At 54.7% G+C, this 16,477-nt stretch overlaps 5 protein-coding genes across 5 annotated transcripts; 3 read left to right on the top strand and 2 right to left on the bottom strand.

The window, feature by feature from the left end:
* Positions 1 to 6,029: 6,029 nt before the first annotated feature.
* On the bottom strand, positions 6,030 to 6,335 carry IUM83_14299 (uncharacterized protein; the record flags this gene model as incomplete). The annotated part of the gene is made up of 1 exon (XM_067939032.1): positions 6,030 to 6,335. The coding sequence occupies one exon, from the start codon at positions 6,333 to 6,335 to the stop codon at positions 6,030 to 6,032; it is 306 nt and encodes a 101-aa protein (XP_067791032.1).
* A 446-nt stretch (positions 6,336 to 6,781) lies between these two features.
* On the bottom strand, positions 6,782 to 7,514 carry IUM83_14298 (ATPase, vacuolar ER assembly factor, Vma12; the record flags this gene model as incomplete). Its single annotated transcript, XM_067939031.1, has 2 exons — positions 6,782 to 6,907; positions 6,978 to 7,514. The coding sequence occupies 2 exons, from the start codon at positions 7,512 to 7,514 to the stop codon at positions 6,782 to 6,784; spliced, it is 663 nt and encodes a 220-aa protein (XP_067791008.1).
* A 142-nt stretch (positions 7,515 to 7,656) lies between these two features.
* Positions 7,657 to 11,330, top strand: IUM83_14297 (ER degradation-enhancing alpha-mannosidase-like protein; the record flags this gene model as incomplete). The annotated part of the gene is made up of 2 exons (XM_067939030.1): positions 7,657 to 10,631; positions 10,712 to 11,330. 2 exons carry the CDS (start codon positions 7,657 to 7,659, stop codon positions 11,328 to 11,330), a joined length of 3,594 nt encoding a protein of 1,197 aa, XP_067791013.1.
* A 1,380-nt stretch (positions 11,331 to 12,710) lies between these two features.
* Positions 12,711 to 13,919, top strand: IUM83_14296 (ribosomal l1 domain-containing protein 1-like; the record flags this gene model as incomplete). The annotated part of the gene is made up of 2 exons (XM_067939029.1): positions 12,711 to 12,916; positions 13,049 to 13,919. The coding sequence occupies 2 exons, from the start codon at positions 12,711 to 12,713 to the stop codon at positions 13,917 to 13,919; spliced, it is 1,077 nt and encodes a 358-aa protein (XP_067791012.1).
* Positions 13,920 to 14,254: 335 nt separating this feature from the next.
* IUM83_14295 (AP-2 complex subunit alpha) lies at positions 14,255 to 16,423 on the top strand (the record flags this gene model as incomplete). Its single annotated transcript, XM_067939028.1, has 1 exon — positions 14,255 to 16,423. One exon carries the CDS (start codon positions 14,255 to 14,257, stop codon positions 16,421 to 16,423), a length of 2,169 nt encoding a protein of 722 aa, XP_067791031.1.
* Between the last annotated feature and the right edge of the window lie 54 nt (positions 16,424 to 16,477).

Raw genomic sequence — 16,477 nt, 5'->3', positions numbered from 1 at the left:
ATCAGTATCGTAATTTTACCCCCAGCTCAGATTCCCAGCTTGGCAGTCCCCGAGCTTGAGTCAAAGTTGAGATTCGGCAATTGTACACACACTCTAGGACGCTGAGCTGTGCTCCCGGTCTAAGATGATGATGGAGTCTTGGAGTTAAGCGACTGAGTGCAAGTCAGCTGCCACCCCGAGCCTAGGACGTGACTAAGAATCTGCGACGTGCCTGCAGGACCCGGGATGTGACTTCGTGGTCTCGTGTATGAAGTGGCTACATGGAGATGGCTACATTGCCGGTCTGGGATCTGCGGTAGTTGCTCATTCAAGTTGGCGGTTGCCGTTTGGAGTGTAGCTCTGAAGGGTCTCCTCGTTGTGGCTTTTCGACACCTGGTGTCTGGCACACAAGATTCGGCCCGTCCAGTCGCCTTTGGATATGGGCCATTTGGAGCCACAGGATCTTGGCCTCATCTGGATTACACCTGATTTGTACCCTGAGTAATCAGTGTAATCAAGTGATGACAGACCAAGTCCTGCCAATCCCGGCCACAAGATCTTGGCGTAATCGGGTTATCACTGATTTGTACCCAAGAGCAATCAGTGCAATCAAGTGATGACTGTCCAGACAGGCCAATGGAAGGACGCCAAAGCAGTGACGCGCATTCACGGGCGCCGTCAAGCCAGTAGCTTAGTAGGTATTTCACCCTTGGTCAAGGTGTACCCAGGAGATGTTTGCACCCTTACTTGATAGGCCCTATGTATGTGCATGTGCATGATAATCAATCAGAGTTTGTTTTGCCCCGAAGACCGCAAGCTGCGGAGTTCGTTTTGCGCCGACGGACGTGTTGCTTCACAGGGACCAAGTCTCTGCTCCCGGCGGCGCGCGCAAGGTCAAGTGGAGTCGCTACGAGTGTTCTACGGTCAAGCTCAGCTAGCTGCAAATAAATTCAAGTTTAACATCCAAGCCTTTTCGCGTTTCCTCCCGGTTTGCCTTCGTTGTTGTATCTCAACACGCGGGACATTGGTTTGCTGGTTTGCTTGCTGATTGGCTGGTTTTCTGGCGGTGCTTCATATTTTCGAGCGGAAGGTGCTGCGCTCTGAGGTTCTGGCAGAGCAACACCTGGGGCAGTGGTTTCTGGGTTTGCTAGTGGTATCCGTGTGGCGCGACTGATCTGGGATAGTGGTTCCCAGCTTCGTTGTGTCGCCTACATCAAGGCGTGGTGCGCGGAAGTCCCAGGGTGTAGAGCGATATCCCTGGATCAAGACAGGCTCAAGCCGAGCCAACTCTCGGGGCCACTCTGGTCTGAGGGGCGAGTGAAGACCGTTGTGCGCCTCTCAGTCTGAGCCGCCAGAGGAAGTGTCGTGACTGGAAGCGACTCGAAGCCGGAGTCGCTGAGCAAAGAGGAGGCTGTTAAGGCCCAGAGTCCAAGGGCCTGAGAAGAGAAGTGGACTAAGCGTGTGTGAAGTGGACGTGGAGTTATATTTAAGAAAACGGGGCACAGCGGACTTCGCGCGTGCGTATAAGGGTCTTCCAAGCAAGGAGCGAGCTTCGTCTGGTGTGCACCTGAAAACTCTCGAGTTCGGAGGCAGCTGGTGTGGCCGACGCAAGTCTGGGCCCACAGCGTAGCCTTGGGAAAACCAAGACAAGGGATTGCAAGAGTGAGGAACACTGCCTCACCCAGTTTGGAAGCTGAGATCTGATCTCAGATTCTGGATTGAGTGGTCTGAGATCAAGGTCTAGCCGCGAGTCTATTCCCTGATTTCGGAGCCCGCAACGCCACACAAGAACTACAGGGTAGGCGGTCCAGTTATCGTATATGTATTTGTCGATGCTTGTGCTCCGAATGCATTTGTAGGTCATGTAACCAAGCTGTTCAGATCTTCAAAATCCGTATTACAACGGATGGCTACATGGTGTGTTCGTCACTGCCACGATTTGCTTCGGGGCAGATGGGTGCATTCTATGGGCAAAACACAACTGCCCGGATCGTGGAACGATGCTGAGACCGGTTTAGAATTCCGCTCCAAGCTGCTTGACACGAAGTTGTGTCCGGACCAGACATTGGGATGGTGAGCGACTCGGCATTTCCGTGCTCATCCGCAATGAAGGACGGTGATATAGACCGACTGCTGCCTTCCTGTAACGGGGTTACACGCACAAGTGGCTGCAAGTCACTTGTGAATTTAACAGATAGGTTATCTGTTAAAAGTTTTGGATACTTCCTCACCTTGGTGTAAGACACACCAATGGATACATTGAAGTGGACCACCAAAGTGAGTGGTCCACACATACCCAAAGATCCTATTGGTAGAAAGCAGCATCTTTCTACCAATCAGAGTCATGCATATTAGCGGGGCTCTGACAGCCAGCCGCTGTCAACCCTTTCGTAGATGATAAACAGTTTTTAGCAGATTTTAGAGGAAGATCAATTTACGAGCAATACAGATCTCATTTTACCTAATCTAAGTCACTTGGAATCCCTTCTTATTTAACTTATATTTGTGTATTCAAATATAATTAACCTAAGTAATTACTAAGTACTTACGCTTCCTCATACACGTTGCGCAACGTGTAAGCTAAAGTAGTGAGTCAAGTTAGACCCACTACACTTCCGTCCGTCGACTAGCCCGCATGCTTCACAATACTATCACCTCTGTCCGACAGGCAGCGGAGTGGGGCGTGGGCAGCGTCGAGAAAGTCTACCACCGCTTGCTCGTGTCATTGCCGTACGACCCTGAGAGAAGACGAGTGCTACTATCGAACATGTTCAAGATTTCAAACTACAGGGTTCGTGCTACCGGCGTCAGACAGATTCGAACCACCGTTGCTCGTCAGCTGCTGATTTAGTTTCAAGTCCGTTTATGTGTTGGGAATTTATGTAGTTTTCTATCTCTGAAAGTCAACTACTAACATGGTGGTGGGCTCTCTCCGTGCGTTCATAGTTCGAGATAACGTTAAGTGTGTTGTGACTACACGCACGGCTGTCAGTACAGGAACATGAAAACTTCTATGTGTAGTCCCTTTTCTGCAACCTTGGCTCTATCGATCTTGTGTAAAGCGTGGCAATAGAAATGTGACCAAGACTCATTTCAAGCAATAATCATTAAGTGAATTCGATTAGCAATTAGCAATGAAAACAGAAAAGATAGCGTAGTGTCGTGTACTACCTACAAATGAAAATAAATGCTCGCATCGTCGGTACCTACTACAGCAACTCGCTGGACTGGCTGGCAGGCCATGATGAAGCAAAATGACAACTGCTAGTTCCATGTGGTATCGCTTCCGCCGTTCAAAGAGTGACGCCCGGCATCGATCCGTTCTTCAGGGATGACAGCATGATCATCGTGTCTTGCATGTGTTGACGTGCATCTTTGTGGTCTTCGCGACGACGCTCTTCCTGCGCTTCACGATCAACACGACGCTCTTCTTGGCGGCGATTCTCGAAATACTCGCGCTCTGTACGGCGTTCTTCACGGCGTATCACCTCCGTAGCCTCGGTACGAGTGGTGTCCGCTCGGTCAGCGTCCGCGCACAGTACCGTGATAGTTCTCACAAGGTCACTCCCACTGTTAGATGCGCTGTGTGTAGCGGTATCCAACTTGCACTTCAGCTCGGCAGCAACCTTCTTTGCCTTCAACCTCTTTTGTTTGGTGTACCTGGCCTCTTCAAACTCTGGATGCGCCCGCTTCGTCAATTTATCTCGTATCTCCGCCAGATTGATGCCACCAAGATGGTCCGAATTGTCTGATAACTTCGGGTACGCGAGTATCAGCACTGGCGATTCCTTTCACCTTCGACGCACGCGAATGCTTAGTCATCTTGGTCTTCGTAGCAGCACCGGTGTTACGAGCACTTGGTGTTTTCGGTACGACCTCCGGTGCTGCTTTTAGTGCGAATTCCGACGTCGCAGGAGAAGAATTCTTCAAAGCACCGGGGGCTCATTTTCCTCTTCTGCGTCCGACGTGGTGTCTGCACACGGATCGCCCTCATCCGACACCCTCAAATGGTGGCATCGCTCCCGTCGATTCGTATCCATCGAAATCGTCAGACGTCATACAGACCTCGTAGTCCCGATCACCCCCATCGTACTCACTATCTCCTGTCCCCGTCAAAGACGACGGTGGATCAGTTGTTGACGCACCTTCCGACACCGGTGTTGTTGGACTTCCTGGTGGCCCAGGAGAAGGTCTCGAGGCCTGACAACGACCGCGAGAGTTTCGCACAACCTCTTCGACTTCATTCTCACTCGTCACGAGTACAGATGACGCCTCGTCGATAAGTTGTTTATATCCTTGGCAAGGGCGACGTGTGCGGGCATGTTGACATACCCGGAAGGCTTGTGAAGCTGTACAGCGACTTGAACTTCCTGCGGAGGCTTTCCATGTCGCGCTCCGGCCAGTGGGAGTGCTTGGACATGTCATAGCGCATGGCAACGGTATCCCACATGTCCTTACCCTGTACTAAGGTCTTCTTCACAATGACCAGCATGTGCATGGCCTCGGGCGAAGAGCAATCCATCGATCCAGCAAGTTTGCCCATGGGAGCCTGCACGAATAATTGACATCGTACCATAGTGATGAGCAAGTAGCTATTGATGGGGCAAGAACGTACACATGACGATCGAACCCAGTGGAAAGCGGACCGGCTTGGTCTGGATGGCTTAGACGGAGGTCTACGTAGAGCACAGCAAATTGTGAAATGAAGTCGACTCACAAAGGCGCCGACAGCAAGCCATAGCTGTCTTTCGTCGTGCTGGCGTTCGCGGATTAAATAAGTGGTTGGGAGAGCACGCGTGCGGCGCGCGCCAAGTCAAATGCGCGCCAAACCTGCTGAAGTTGGCGCTAGTCAACAAAGCCGAACGTCGTAGCCGCGGTCGTTCAAGATCGCTCATCCAAAGCCGCGATCGGTACTCAATGTGGTGAGCGTTCTGTCACCTTAGCGTAATGTCAACACCGTCGTACACGCAAACCATTCCTGTTCTTCACTGCAGCACCATCACGCAAATCCAATCATACAGCTTTATTTCCGGTAGAGCGCCAGCTTCCTGAAATGACTCACACAATCTGCGCTTGGAAGGCGGGCATTCGTCATCGGGACCAGTCGGGATTTCTTCACATGACACCTCGTTTCTAGCTGACTTGTACTCTTGCTCATCGCCTGTCGTGGCGCGTCCAAACCTTGTGCTCGCGATCGTTAGCCGAGGACATCATTTGGCGGTGCAGTTTCATCGTCGCTAGTGTCAACGATGACTATGGTACCCGTCGGTGTTGAACACCCCGCGCGATCTGGAGTAGTAAGGGATTACAATGCGTTCAACACAGCGTCAATATACATAGCACATTCACCTTCCAATTTCATGTCGCTCCGAAGACCCCTCTGCGTACGCGCCGCCCTAGTCTTTCGCACGCAAGTTCGCAAATTAAGCTCCCCCTGCGCGGTCCCCCGCGCGCTGCCCGCTTGTACGCCCGCAGCATATATCTTGACGGGTGAGCGGTTTAGTCTAGTGAGACGACGTTTTGGTCTCACCAGACTAAGTGGCTCTTATGTAAGGAACAATGCCAGATCATAATATGAATTTGACATATTATGTTAAATTTATGTCGCCCATGGAGAGGGTGTTATTGAGGTTTTCGGTGACGTCCAATGTTAGAAGCCCAAAATAGCATTGCAATAGCATTCGAAAAAAGTATGTCGACTTCCTTGTCAGTATTTTCTTCACATAAAGAATGCATATTTGCCCTTTTCAACTAGTGGTAACCAGAGTGCCAATCAAGCTGCACCGAAAGCATGCTTTCTGCGAGGTACGGTAAGTAGAGTCCGGGGCCAAGAGGACGATCATCACTAAGAGCGCTTCAGCGCCTAGAATATTTTTCTTGTGTTTTCAAAAAGCTGTTTCCGTGAATTAGTCGCTGCTCCATTCTTCGTTACCTTCACGTTTCGTTACCAAAAAACACATATCGGGCTGATCCGCGTCAATCGCTGCTCAATATAGTATTATAATTTTGTTATAATATATCGTTCGTGCTGGTCAAGGGTCCAAGGTGGGTCAGATGCCGATGCCGAGACGTAGCCGCAGATGCGGGTGCTGCTTCTGGGCTTCCTCCAGCGCGAGGCGGTTGGCGGTGACCTCGGAGTCCTCACCGCTGTCGCTGCTCGCGGACCCATCGTAGGTCACCGTCCCGTAGCCATTGCGGCCGGGCTTCACCGTCGCTGAGGTGTCATTGCCTGCCGCCTGGACGTGCCCAGCTTTGGAGTCTTGGTTCGTCGTCGCCTCTGCTTCGGGTGCTGCACCGCTGAAGTCGAGCGTGGCGATCACAAGCAGAGCCACCACACACCACCGCCGAGTCTGCATTGCAGCTGCCTGTCTCCTCCTGCTGCCACGGCGTCCGTGTCGCCGCGCGAACGAAAATGAGCGTGTGTTCCACCGCCACTTGGGTGGAAAGGCAGGAATGACCAGCAGGAGCCAGGAGGGGAAGATGCAATGGGAGCCGGTCGGTACAACCCGCCAGCATATCGGAGTATGGCTGCGTGCAGACGCAGATAAGACGGCCGGCGCCATTTGCTTGCCTCAAGTGGACCCCTCCCCCGAGCAATTGGCAATTGTCTATGATTGCCGCGGTGTCGCTCCTTGAGCCTTTACATGCAGAGGCTCGACTGAAAATGCCACTGACTTGCGGCATAAGCCTGCTCAACAGTATTGCAGTTCACAGCTCATATTTATTGCTAACTCACCTTCTCCCTACCATAAACCTACCGAATTGCATCTCCACCCGACGGACAAAGCACCGGACCAGCTGCCTAGAAGACGCTTTTGTGCTTCCTCTGATCGTGCTCGATGCTCTCGATCTTGGCCGCTCTTGCGATAAAGAGCACCATCTCGATGACCATCATGACGATGGCACCACCGAGGCCAGCGACGAGTCTCTGCAGGCAGCAAGCGCCAACACCTCGTTAAGCCAACGACACAGCACGACAAAATCCACCGCCGCCTCACCGTCGTCTCGTTCTGCGTGAGGTTCCTCGCCACGAAGTACACGGCGATGAACGCCGTGACCCTGGCCATCACCATGTTGGCGCCCACCGACAGATGCTGACGCACACTGGTCTGGTGGCTGGCCAGCTCCCGGTCCGCCGTCTGCGTCTTGACGTTGCGCACCATGCTGCCGTAGCGCATCTCCTCGTCCAGGCGCAGCAGCTTCTCGCGGCGCCGGGCGAGGTACTTGGCCCTCTTTTCCCTGCTCTCCTCGTCCTGCTCGATCTGTTCCTGCTCCGTGGACACTGCACGCGCCTGCAGGCCGCTGCCCTGACGCAGTAGCGCCGCCAGGCTAGGCGTCGACGGGTCCGAGGCGCGCAGATCGCCCAATAGGTCCGCCACGAGGCGGAACTCGGCCATTGTCAGCGCATCCTTCGCCTCGCCCAGCAGCAACTGCTTCACGTCCGCTCGGTTGAGCTGCGCGGGGCCCAGACGCGTCGCCAGGAACACGCGCAGCGCGCCGGCGCCCGCGCCCTGGAGCTGCACGTCGAGCGGCATTGCATGTACTACTGCCGTGTTCTTAACTGAAAAAAGATCTATTAATACCTGTTGAAGGTAGAAACATTACCTCTCGTATCGCATACTGCTGTCTGATCCCTTGCCTGTGACATTTAATTTCCGTCATGCCTCACAGTCTCAGATGCTGCCGCGTCAGCATCAAGCGCGTCATGGCGACGGGCGCGGCGCCGCGTACCGCGCCTCTCGCTATGCGTGGGGCGCCACCGTCAAGCGTGCATGTACCTGTGCGTTCCTGCTGTCTTTCGCACTGCTTTTCGTCTCTGTCGGCGCTGCGCCGTCCGAGAACGGCGCCAAAAGCGACGGCGAGTCCCAGCCTCCCGTGCTCTCGCACTTCAACGGGCTGCACACGCTCTCGGGCGCCAGCTACCGCGCCTTCAAGAACCGCCTGAAACGGCAGATGCGCGGCGAGTCCTGCCTGCGCTACCACGTCGCCGGGACCTGGTGGCACTACGAGTGGTGCGTCGATAAGCACGTGCGGCAGTTCCACCCGCAGCCTGCCGGCCCCAAGGCCCAGAAGCCCAAGGAGTTGAGCATCCTGCTGGGTGCATACAATGCAGAGAAGCCGCAGCCGCTGCGGGTCTTGGCCGTGGACAACTTGGCAAGACTCGCGGACCCGGACCGCATGGGCTACATGGCCCAGCAGCTTTACGGCTCGGGCGACTACTGTGAGGAGAGAGGCGCTCCGCGGATGGTGAAGCTTCAGGTCAAGTGCTGTGCCTTCCATGACAACGAGACGTACGTGGACTCGGTGGAGGAAAAGGCTCCCTGCGAGTACGAGATGAACGTGTGCTCGCCCGTGGCGTGCGGACTCATGCAGCGCGACCAGTTTGTGTTGACGGCGCCGACGTACATGGAGGTGGAGGAACGGAAGGCACTGGCCAAGACTGTGAGGGGCATGTTCTACCATGCATATAATGGCTACTTGAAGCACGCGTTCCCGCAGGACGACTTGCTGCCGCTTTCGTGTCGTGGAGGAGAGTTTGAGCTTGGTCGGCTGCCTATGCTCACGCTGGTTGACACGTTGGACACGTTGGCTGTGCTAGAGGACGCGACGGAGTTTAGACGAGCGGTGGAGCTTGTGGTGGAGAACGCCGACTTTAACTTGGACACGGAAGTATCGGTCTTTGAGACTACAATCCGGTTGCTCGGTGGGCTGCTGTCGGCACACCTTTTCGCGGTGAATACCGATTTGAAATTGTACCCTGACGGCGACTATGATGGAGCCCTGTTACGACTTGCGGTAGACCTTGGCGATCGTCTGATGCCTGCGTTTGATACAGTTACGGGGATTCCATACGGCACGGTTAACCTGAAGCACGGCGTACCAAAGGGAGAAACGCCTATTGCATCGACTGCCGGTGCCGGGTCGCTTTCTATTGAGTTTACGATGCTAAGTGTTCTAACGGGTGACCCCAAGTATGCTGCTGCATCACGTGGTGCTGTGCGTGCACTATTCCAGCGCCGATCGAAGATCGGACTCCTCGGAAAGCACATCAACACGAAGAATGGTGATTGGACTGAGACGTCTTCGGGCCCGGGGTCCAATTCGGACAGTTTCTACGAGTACTTGCTCAAGATGTACGAGCTATTTGGTGATCGCGAGGCATTAGAGATGTTCGCGCAAGTCTACCCGGCGGTGCTGGCTCATAACAAGCACGGCGACTGGTACACCGATGTGTCGATGTATACAGGCTGCCATCATCATAGTGGGAGCTCGTCTGTCGTCTTCGAGAGTTTGGCAGCATTTTGGCCGGGCATGCAAATCGCAGCAGGTGACTTAAATGATGCTGCGAAATCCATGAACGCATTTTATCGCGTATGGCGTGACTACGGCTTTCTTTCAGAGCAGTTCAACGTGGGTGACTGGAAGCCTGTGAAATCTCGGGGTGGAGGTGGAGCTCGGTATCCGCTTCGCCCTGAGCTTATCGAATCGACATTTTACATGCACGAGGCGACTAACGACTCGTCATGGCTCCGGGCTGGCGCGCATGTGGTTCATTCTCTACAAAAGTACGCTAAAACTCCGTGTGGTTACGCGAGTATTGCTGACGTCGACTCCAAGAAACAAGAAGACTACATGCCATCATTCTTTCTCTCAGAGACGTGCAAATACCTCTACTTGCTGTTTAACACGACCCATTTCTTTCGTCAGGGCAACTACGTGATGACTACAGAAGCCCACCCACTGCCGATTCTTCCAACGAAGCTTGTTGAACCGATTCTACAAGCTGCAGACGCGTATGTAACCAAGAGCGAAGTGTCATATGACAATCGATATTCACCTGAGCGTGTGATGCGGTGCGAAGCCCCCAAGTTTTACGATCTCATCGACTATTCTGTCCATTACGAAGGAAAAGTTGTGGCGCGCACTACTCGATGCTCACCTGCAGCACCGTCACCTGCTGCATTGATCAAGGCCTCCAAACCGGCAGCTGAGAAGATTGCTCAGAGTGCCTCCGAAAAAGCGAAACCAACAAAACCTACGACTACAACGACGACTACGACAAAAAAGAAGGCAAAACCAATCGATACTGAAAGTGTAGCATCCGATGTGCTGCAAGAGTGGTTACCGGCGCTCGAGGAGAAACTCCGAAAGATTGGTGGGAAGAATGTCAACGATGAATGGCTCCAGCACCTACTGGAAGATACCTCTCTTAGCGTCACGAAGAAACGGCAGCCTGTGATGCAACAAGATGATCAAGGGCATGTGGTGCAACACTTGTACGGTGGAAGTCAACTCGGAGAGTTCCGTGTCGAGCAGCTTCCGGGTCGCCTGCGCGTCACGCGAGAAGAAACTGGTGATTGGATTGAGGCCTCGGGGATCGTTGATGCAAGCCACATGATTGTTGGACTGGGTTTCAATGATGGTAGTGACGACGATGACATTGGCGCTGATTCGTACACGTTCGAGGAGCCAACAAGCAAAAAGGTTGACCACGGTGATGATTATCACCCGCCGTACATGGCATGGAGCTACGTGTACAAGGTTAACGAAGACTTATCCCTACCTGTTGATCAACGCTGTTCACTGCGCGTACAAGTGGGCTACAAACCTCATCCAGGAGAGCCGCAACACAATGGAAAGGGCACCCGCACGTAAACGGGGGTGGCAAGGGAAAACCCACCGTTTGGTTGACTGTGCCTTGTGTCGGTGCTGGCTTTGGTGTGGCGAACAGCTTTAAGGCGTCTCGCGCCTTCCCCAACATGGAACTTGTCGTCGCTGATCCCGTTGACGCGTGCAGTGAGGTATCCAATCTGCCCGAGGAACGCCTGCGTGGGAAGATTGTGCTTGCCCAACGAGGCGAGTGCTTCTTCGAAACCAAAGCGCGAAATGCTGAGAAGTGGGGAGCTGCGGGTGTCATCATCGTAAATACTGAAGACGACGACCTTGTGATGGTCATGGGCGGTGTCGATGAGAACAGTGCGGAGGCTACCGACGAGCCGCTTGATATCCCTGTCGTTATGGTACCTGAGCGCCTTGGCGAATGGTTCGAGACTCGGTTGGTTGAAGCAGAGGCTTCTTCGTTGGCTCCTGTAGTGGTCAGTATTGAACTCACGGTGCGGCATCATGACCGCGAAGTTGACCAAACGCGACGAAGAGGAAGGGGCATCTCCGGTGATCGATCGTTTCCCCGTATTGACGGTACAGCGGACAACATGAAGGTCTATGGCCCGGTGTGGGGGGTGGAACTTATCACGATGGGCTCAGACAGTGAAAATGGTCAGGACCAAGAGGACGATCACCAAGAGAGCTTCACCATCGCGATTGTCGGCACGCCTCCGTGGCAGCATTAGAAATGTGATGGCAACTCCATAGAATAGAGCAGCAACTAATTCACAAAATGTTTTTGCGTTGTTATCTGCGTCCACTACAATAAAACTGCATTACTTCCGCTAGACCGTAGAAGTCTATTGTTCTTGCCGCCTCGCGAGCAGCTCTCTCATGTTGCATTCTTTGTTTTGCCTTTAACAGCAAGACATTTTCGCTATCGATTGGTGCGTACCACCAAAAATTAGCTCCGTGCACCTCCCGTAGGGAGGCCATCGACTCCGAAGAAGAAAAAGAGCGCGCGATATAAGTTATCCGGAAGTACGAATCATTATCGGTAGTACCGTGTTTTGGCCTTTTCTTTTGCTACTTCGACGTATTTTTAGCTGGAAAACTGTGACCGTTTTAAAAAATGATCCCTACACCTAATAAGATAACTTCACATACATGTGTCAATCGATTGTACCGTGTTTTTAGCTTTTTTTGCTATTTTTTAGTTGGAAAACTGTGCCCGTTTTAAAAAGTGATCCCTACCCCTAATAATATAACCTCACATAATAAGCAAAATGGGGAAATTCCAAATTACGCCTAAAAGACATCCGTAGAGAACTGTAATCACCATAATAGAAGGCTTCGGGCACCAAACGTAAAACTCGTATAACAAGCGCACAGATCGAATGCACACCACTATAATACTTCTACGGTCCCTTCGGAAAGATGGCTCGCAGCCTTCGTGAGATCAAGGTACCGTTCTAAGAACCACAGGACAGGAAACTGACAAAGCGCTTGCCAACGGTTCGCCGACGCTTTTGACAGCGACAACGGTGAAGACGTATCCATGGCAAGAGAGGGAAGTCCGCGGTTGCAGGGTGCTCGTTCAGCGTCCTACTACTCCATCTCACCGAGGTTCTCTCCCCTTTACTGTACACATGTCTACTAAATGTACCTTGTACACAATACCATACAATGGGTTCGCTGCTATATGTACTCGTAGCAATGTGACGGACCAGCACGTCAATACAAGCGCAGTGGTATACATTCGAATGTACTCTAAGTTTCCCTCTGGTCTAAGCGTTCCGTGGCTGGCTGGCTGGATAGTAATTTAACGCGACTTATGTAGTGCGCTCTCCCGTTTGATACGCCTGATGAACGTATTCTGGAATTACTATGGTATATCAAAATTACGGGCGTATAATAGTTTGGAATTTCCCCCCAAAAAAAAAAAAAATGGTCAGCGGCTGTTAGCAAAACGCCTTGACAAACGTTGGCATTTTCGCCGACCACAATGACAAATGCGGCTCAATGTACCATCCGAGTGGTACAACCTCGCCCAGCCAGCCGCGGTTCGTGGCCAGCCAAAGACTCGGCCCGTTGCAGTCGCTATTGCCAATCACCACCCGAGGACGATGGCCGAGGTGACGATCAAGAAGGGCCTGCGCAACCCGCTGGACGAGGCCCAGGTGCGCCGCGCCGTGCTGGCCCTGCAGACCTTCGTGGCCAAGAAGAGCGAGGAGCGGGCCAAGGCGCCGCTGGTGGAGGACGCCGAGTTCGTCTCGTGCATCCTCACGCGCAAGCTGGTGCCCGGCAAGACGTCGCTCAAGCCCATTCCGATGTAAGTTTTTTCGCTCGGAAGGCATGGCCCGCCCGGGCCATGCACTGGCCCGCAATGGCCAGCGACTGCCGAGCTGTTTGCAACCTTTTGCACACAATTCTGACCTCTGGCCGCCGTGTTATCGCTGCGTAGCAACCTGCCGCACCCGCTGCACGACGAGGGCGCCGAGATCTGCCTGTTCGTGAAGGATGAGGACAAGAAACGCATCAAGGAGGCGCTGGCCAAGGACCCCGTGGCCGGCGTGACCAAGGTCATGACGGTCAAGAAGCTGCGCAAGAACTTCTCGCGCTTCGAGGACAAGCGCGCGCTGGCCGCGGCCTACGACATGTTCCTGGCCGACGACCGCGTGCTGCCCTACCTCAAGGGCCACCTGGGCACCAAGTTCTTCTCCAAGAAGAAGCAGCCCATCGCCGTGCGCGTGTCCCGCAAGAGCGTGGCCGCCAGCGTGCGGCTGGCCTCGCGCCGCACGGCCCTCCACGTGAGCGCCGGCGTGTGCAACAACGTCAAGGTGGCCCGCCTGGACATGACGCCGGAGCAGATCGTGGACAACATCATGGTGGCCATGAACAGCTGCGCCAGCCTCGTGCCCAAGGGCTGGAACGGCGTGCAGTCCATCAGTGTCAAGACGAGTGACTCGGTCGCGCTGCCCGTGTACAACGCGCTGGCCACGCTGGCCAAACTGCCGCCCGTGGGCAAGACGGCCAACCTGAAGAAGCGGAAGCTCGAGGAGTTCGTGGCCGAGGCCGACGAGGAGGAGGCCCCCAAGGCCAAGAAGCAGCAGGTCAAGAAGGCTGCGGTGAAGGAGGAGGAGGCTCCCAAGGCCAAGAAGGCCAAGAAGACCGGCAAGAAGCAGGTGGAGACCCCCGTGAAGGAGGAGAAGAAGGAGGCCTCCAAGGCCAAGAAGGCCGTGAAGGCCGAGGCCGCAGCAGAGAAGAAGCCAGAGACGACGACCCCGCCGGCCAAGAAGAAGGCCCGGGGTAAGAAGAAGGTGGCGAAGAAGTAAGCTCCTGTCCGCGCAACCCGTTCCTGGTCGGAGTAGATAGATGATTTACATACACATACACATACTGCTCTCACTTGAATGCGCTGTTTCGTGTCTGCCATGTACAGCTCTGGCCGGGATCGAGTGAAGCTGTGCCGGAACGGAGCGCTTGTGGACTGATGGAAATGGTCTCGTTCGTTGTGTTTGCCTGTGCACAGGTACTGGAGCTGCTCACTTCAACTTGTGCTTGACGTGTGCCACACTTGATCGCAACCGCCGGCGCCTCCTGCCTGCGACCGCTCACTCCGGAACAAGACGCCCGAGAAGCAAGAAGAGTCCTTAACGCGTCGGTCACCATGGCGATGTTCAGTGCCCGTGGGCTCAACAACTTCATCAGCGAGCTGCGCGCGTGCACGTCGCGCGAGGAGGAGCAGAAGCGCGTGGACAAGGAGCTGGGCAAGATCCGCCAGAAGTTCACGCAGACGGCGAGCAACTCGGGCCTGGGCAGCGGTGGCCCAGCACTGCAGTCGTACGACCGCAAGAAGTACGCGTGGAAGCTCATCTACATTTACATGCTGGGCTACGACGTGGACTTCGGCCACGTGCAGATCATCAGCCTCGTGTCCGGCTCCAAGTACTCGGAGAAGTGTCTGGGCTACCTGGGCTGCTCCATCCTGCTCAAGGCCTCGGACGAGCTCATGACGCTCGTCATCAACTCCATCCGCAACGACCTCAAGTCGCGAGAGGCCAGCTCTCAGTGTCTTGCACTGTGCTGCGTGGCCAACCTGGGTGGAGCTGATCTAAGTGAGACCATGGGCCCCGATGTGGCAGCTCTGCTCACGAGCTCTGCCAGTATTGCCCACGTCCGCAAGAAAGCGGCACTGTGCGCGCGTCGCCTGATGCCGGACAACCCGGAGCTGCTACCGGTTGAAGACATGGAGCGTAGGCTGAACGACCTCATGAGTGAGAGCCACTTGGGTGTCGTCACCTCCGCGGCGGGCTTGCTGCAGACTGCTCTTTCGCTGCATCCCACCGCCTTCCGCTCGCTAGTGGAGCCTTGCATCCAGAGACTGAATGCTCTGGTGACGCACAAAAACTGCCCGCGAGACTACATGTACTACAACACCCCGTGCCCGTGGCTGCAAGTCAAGCTGCTTCGCATCCTGCAGCAGTTCCATGCCAACGGTGCGCTGGACGCCGACTCGGCGGATGGCAGACTCAACAACATGTTGAATGAGACTCTGAACCGTGTGCTGGCGCGCACTCCTCCCGGCAAGACTGCCAAGAACAATGCGGCTTATGCTGTGTTGATCGAGGCCGTGAACCTTGTCATTGCTCGCGGCAAGCCTGGTGGTGACACGGACAGCCCCCCGTACAAGCTGCGAGAGCAGGCTGTGGCCTTGCTGGCCCGCTTCATCTCCGTCACGGAACCCAACATTCGCTACGTCGGACTCGACTCGATGTACCGAATGGTTCGCCTGGACGGAGATGGCACCGGTGTAAAGCAGCACCAGGAGACTGTGCTCTTCTCGCTCAAGGACGCTGATCCGTCCGTGCGTCGCCGTGCGCTAGACTTGTTGTTCGCCATGTGCGACTCGAGCAATGCTCAAGAGATCGTGGGTGAGCTTGTCAACTACCTGGCCATCGCGGAGCGAACGGTGAGCACCGTCCCGGCCACTGGGCCCGTCAGTGGCATCCGCGAGGAAATCGTGCTAAAGGCTGCCATTCTGGCCGAGAAGTACGCGCGCGACTTGCGTTGGTACGTAGACACAGTGCTGCAGCTTTTGACTATTGCCGGTAGCGAGGTTCCCGACGCGGTATGGCACCGCGTCGTTCAGATCGTTACGAACCGCGAGGAGCTTCAGCGGTATGCCGCTGAGCAAATGTTCAAGGCTATGGAACCGCGGTACGTGGATGAGACTACGACCAAGTTTGGTGCTTACGTGCTAGGCGAATTCGGTTATTTGCTGTGTGACAACGCCTCGATGAGCGGCACGCGCCAGTTTGAAGTTCTCCACCAGCACTACGCCGACTCCAGTGTGCCTACGAAGGGAGTTCTGCTGACGGCTTTCGTCAAGATGGACAACCTATACGAAGAACTACGCACGACCGTGCACGGAGTACTTGCCAAGGCTGCCAGCAACATGAACCTGGAGATCCAGCAGCGTGCCTGCGAGTACTTGGCTCTGCGTCAGCTTTGCCAGAGCTCTCCGAACGGCGAGGAGGTGCTTCGTGCTGTGTTGGAACCTATGCCGGTATTCCCGGAGAACCGTGAGTCCGGGCTCATTGTTCGTCTTCGCAACCAGCAGAAGGCTGCAGCCGCTGTTGGCGAAGGCTCCGTACTGCCCGAGGAGGGAGCAACTTCACCCCGTGCGCAGGCGCGAGCAAACGAACAGCCTGCGGCATCCCAAGGTGTTGACTTGCTGTCTTTGGATGAGCCGGTGGCCCCAAAACTTCATCGGCTTTTGGCATGGGAGCAAGTGCGGAGGCTATCCGTGGCCCCAATCCAGCGTCGACAGATCTAGGTGACATCTTCGGCGGCGGTGGCTCAAGCGGTGGCAAACCCATTGGTTTGGACG

This window comes from Phytophthora cinnamomi (genome assembly GCF_018691715.1).
Source record: "Phytophthora cinnamomi strain GKB4 chromosome Unknown Contig42, whole genome shotgun sequence".
Classification (NCBI taxonomy): Eukaryota; Oomycota; class Peronosporomycetes; order Peronosporales; family Peronosporaceae; genus Phytophthora; species Phytophthora cinnamomi.
The sequence above is the reverse complement of the archived record's forward strand: the minus strand, read 5'-3'. Positions and strand labels throughout refer to the sequence as shown.